General features: G+C 38.7%; 1 protein-coding gene across 1 annotated transcript; it reads right to left on the bottom strand.

The window, feature by feature from the left end:
• Nucleotides 1-6: 6 nt before the first annotated feature.
• On the bottom strand, nt 7-2,340 carry LOC121868148. The gene is made up of 3 exons (XM_042368467.1): nt 2,133-2,340; nt 815-937; nt 7-298 (listed from the first exon to the last, which is right to left on the bottom strand). Exons 1-3 carry the CDS (start codon nt 2,306-2,308, stop codon nt 178-180), a joined length of 420 nt encoding a protein of 139 aa, XP_042224401.1. The 5' UTR covers nt 2,309-2,340; the 3' UTR covers nt 7-177.
• Nucleotides 2,341-4,822: the final 2,482 nt, after the last annotated feature.

The raw sequence follows: 4,822 nt of genomic DNA, 5'->3' as shown, positions 1-4,822 counted from the left end.
GGAAGGTTTGGTCAGGTTTCCGGGTCCGGGGGTTAGTGAAGCCTGGAACACTAGCATGTCACTCCTTCAGATGAACAAATCCCAAGGAATTCCTCATAGTGGTCCTGGTAGTCGTGGTGCAGGTAAGAGAGAGGCAGCTGCTTCTCACACTACTTGTTGTAGTTGGTCATTGGTTTGTTATCTTAGGCACGTGATGGAACAATTGTACCCAGTGGAGTCATTCACGCCTTTGGTTATGAATTCGAGTTTCATCGCGTTGGTGGGGAAGACGCCGTTAGGTTTAACATTCCCGCAGAGTCTGTTGAGGATAACGCCATCATATAGTAATTAACATTGGCTGGTTATAGTGACAGGCAGGAGGTTATAGTGAGGTATTATTATCAGTTTATGCTCAGACTGAGGAGACAAAGTATTCGAGGTAACAGGAGTAATAATGTGTTAGTGGTTGTAATTAAAGTAATAGTTATTGAAGCATCAGAAGTTAGTAAGAGTGTTATTACTTGATAATATTACCAACATCAAAAGTAAAGGTTTAATGATAGATAAAAATAATGCAAGTATTGTTATGACTGGATCACATATTGTCTTTATGTCCAGTAACTACTAATGTTACTGTCAATATCACACACAGAAGCAGTAGTTGTTGTAGTAGTAGTAGTAGTGTAATTTTAAGGAGAACCGGTATTGTAATACTATTTGCATTGTATAATAACAATAGCAGTAAAAGTTGTTTTTTTTAGTTTGTAGTAAAGGTAGTAAGAGTAACAGTAGTAGAGGTGGTGGTGGTGGTGGTGTTGTACCGGGTAACACATACGTGGAGGAAGTGGTGTCGTAGGATATGATGAGTCGTTCATTGTCACAGTCTTCCAGGTTAAATACTTCGCAGGCGACTCCAAGCTTGGCACTCGGTGACTGGCAGACGATATTCTGTTGACAACTGTGGGAAGGAGTGAACACCTGTAGACGTTATTGTGGAAGACGGAATAATCTTAGAGGAATACAGGTGTTGGTGGAAGTAACACCTGTGGTGGTAATAATGTTAGAGGAACACAGGTAGAACTAACAACTGTAATCGTCTTTGTATCCTCGGGAAGGTTACAGTTTAGACGCCATTTAGTTTGTCATCTTGGTATTGTGTCTTAGATAGGGTTGTCATATCTGAACATTAAAAAAAGAGGACGTTCCCGAAGACATCAGCCGCCCCCCCCCCCCGCATGGCACACACTTTGGCGCTATGTAACCTTGATGCAGCCGTGACCGTTTTATGCTCTGGAAAAGTACAACAAATCGTAAGCACTAGCTGTGGCACCAAGCGACAAACCCACAACAAAGACTAAGATCAAACACTGTCACTGCAGGTTAAAGACTGGCCAACCACCGGCCACCGTCATAGTTGTCGACACACGTAAATAATATAAGGAAAGTGGCTAGATTGTGGTTGGAAATTGCTAAAATGCCTTAAAAGCAGGACAAGAAAAACAAACGCTACCGTGTAAAATAAGCCATAAGAAAAAAATGGTATACTTTCAACATTTCATTTATGGCTGTAATAGCAACTAAATATAAAATAATATAATAATGCGCGTGGCTGAAGAACAAGGAAAAGCAGTACATGGCACTACAGTTTACCCCAAAAACTGCTAGCAGCTAAGTTGACACCACCGTACAGGCGTACACGTGACTTATCAGCTGACGAGAACTGAACAAGATCTCTACTGTTTCCACCTCCCCTCTCTCACAGTCTCTCTCTCTCTCTCTCGTCATTACAGTTTCATGTTTCTTTCCGTGGAGAAAATGATGGAAGCTGAAATTCCGGACTTTTGAAGAATTTTAAAAATTCCTTCTGGATGAAGATTTCGAGACCTAAATGGAGGACATGTCCGGGAAAATACGGACGTATGGCAACCCTGGTCTTAGAGATATTGGAACACCTTTAATTTAAGAGAAACATTAAACACCTTGAGGATCCTCGTTTAAAAGTTACAGTAACTTACGTTAATATGACTGCAGACGTGAACATGTATTTAACTGAAGCAACAGCACAAACATATTGACCTGAGACTACCTGTATTGTTATGGTGTACCTGTAGTGTTATGGTGTACGTGTGAAGGTGAACTGGGGATGATCTTACCTGCTCTTGTTGGTCAGGCGGGCGGGGTAACCTGGTGACTGCACCAAGACCACATCGCCGAGTTTCATGGTGTGGGGGCCACACGGAAGGATCACTGGATCTACCGGAGCAGTTTTGTTGTCTATTGCTCCTATAACAGTGACGGTCACCACCAGTAGCGTCAACATGTACTTCATCCTCAAACAACTTGTTCACTTCTCTGTAACAACTGAACAAGTTTTGTGGGTTAATAAAGTGTTTATTATCACATATAATAGTTATCTCCTACGACTTAGAATATAATATGAAATGTTTAACGTTCATGTTAGCAGTAATAATAATTGTTTATGTTTTCACCTTAGTTACATCTTGATATGAATTAGTAAAAGTAACATACATCATTAATTCTGTTTTAGCCGATCTCGTAGGACCAGTCGTAACACCTGATAAGTGTAAACATGTTAACAACAATACTCATAATAAGAAAACTTAACAAAAGGTAAACATTTCAAACAATTTCGTGGATGATAAATGACCATCATAAATAATAATAATAATAATAATAATAATAGTAATAATTATGTTACACTGTTTAATTTGCCTCATTATCTTCAGCTTTTGAGAACAAGTTAAAAAGTAATAGCGGATACTGTACTGTACCGTAATATATAGTACTGTACTGCGCTGTGCTGTACTAAACAGTACTGCACTGCACTGCACTGTGCTGTACCAAACAGTACTGCACTGCACTGCACTATGCTGTACTATGCAATACTGTACCTTTTAGTACTGTATTGCGCTGTGCTGTACTAAACAGTACTGCACTGCACTGCACTATGCTGTACTATGCAATACTGTACCTTTTAGTACTGTACTGCGCTGTGCTGTACTATACAGTACTGTGCTGTACTATACCTCTTAGTACTGTACTGCACTGTGCTGTACTGTACCTTTCAGTACTGTCCTGCACTGTGCTGTACTGTACCTTTTAGTACTGTACCGCGCTGTGCTGTACTGTACCTTTCAGTACTGTCCTGCACTGTGCTGTACTGTACCTTTTAGTACTGTACCGCGCTGTGCTGTACTGTACCTTTCAGTACTGTCCTGCACTGTGCTGTACTGTACCTTTTAGTACTGTCCTGCACTGTGCTGTACTGTACCTTTCAGTACTGCCCTGCACTGTGCTGTACTGTACAGTATTGTGCTGTACAATAAACAGTATAACTTAACTTGAGGGAAGGTTGTTGGTATATTGTGTGTATGTTTATACATGTAACTGGCGGCGTGTATCACGCTCTGTATGTTAATTACCGACTACAGCCCATACAAATATTTTTAACATTATTGTCAAACGTTAGAAAGTGAGAGACTACCACTACCAGGTAAAACTTGTTAATGTTAACAACAAGTTATATTGTCACGTGTTGTGATGGTCTATATTACAGTACTACCACTACCAGGTATAACTTGTTAATGTTAACTACAAGTTATATTGGTCACGTGTTGTGATGGTCTATATTACAGTACTACCACTACCAGGTATAACTTGTTAATGTTAACTACAAGTTATATTGGTCACGTGTTGTGATGGTCTATATTACAGTACTACCACTACCAGGTATAACTTGTTAATGTTAACTACAAGTTATATTGGTCACGTGTTGTGATGGTCTATATTACAGTACTACCACTACCAGGTATAACTTGTTAATGTTAACTACAAGTTATATTGGTCACGTGTTATGATGGTCTATATTACAGTACTACCACTACCAGGTATAACTTGTTAATGTTAACTTTACAAGTTACATATTCGTCGTATTGTGATGGTCTATATTACAAGTACACTACCACTACCAGGTATAACTTGTTAGTAATTAACTTCTAAGAGTTATATTGGTCACGTGTTGTGATGGTCTATATTACAATGCTACCACTACCAGGTATAACTTGTTAATGTTAACTACAAGTTATATTGATCCGCGTGTTGTGATGGTCCTACTCTATATTACCACTCTGAAATTACTACCACTACCAGGTATAACTGATTAATGTTAACTACAAGTTATATTGGTCACGTGTTGTGATGGTCTATATTACACTACTACCACTACCAGGTATAACTTGTTAATGTTAACTACAAGTTATATTGGTCACGTGTTGTGATGGTCTATGTTACAGTACTACCACTACCAGGTATAACTTGTTAATGATAACTACAAGTTATATTGGTCACGTGTTGTGATGGTCTATATTACAGTACTACCACTACCAGGTATAACTTGTTAATGTTAACAACAAGTTATATTGGTCACGTGTTGTGATGGTCTACATTACAGTACTACCACTACCAGGTATAACTTGTTAATATTAGCTACAAGTTATATTGGTCACGTGTTGTGATGGTCTATATTACAGTACTACCACTACCAGGGTATAACTTGTTAATATTAACTACAAAGTTATATTGGTCGTGTTGTGATGGTCTATATATTACAGTACTACCACTACCGGGTATAACTTGTTAATGTGAAAACAACAAGTTATATTGGGGTCGCGATATTTGTGATGATCCTATATTACAGTACTACCACCAAGGTATAACTTGTTAATGTTAACTACAAGTTATATTGGTCACGTGTTGTGATGGTCTATATTACAGTACTACCACCACCAGGTATAACTTGTTAATGTTAACTACAAGTTATATT

This window comes from Homarus americanus, unplaced genomic scaffold (genome assembly GCF_018991925.1).
Source record: "Homarus americanus isolate GMGI-L3 unplaced genomic scaffold, GMGI_Hamer_2.0 scaffold50864, whole genome shotgun sequence".
NCBI lineage: Eukaryota > Metazoa > Arthropoda > Malacostraca > Decapoda > Nephropidae > Homarus > Homarus americanus.
The sequence above is the reverse complement of the archived record's forward strand: the minus strand, read 5'-3'. Positions and strand labels throughout refer to the sequence as shown.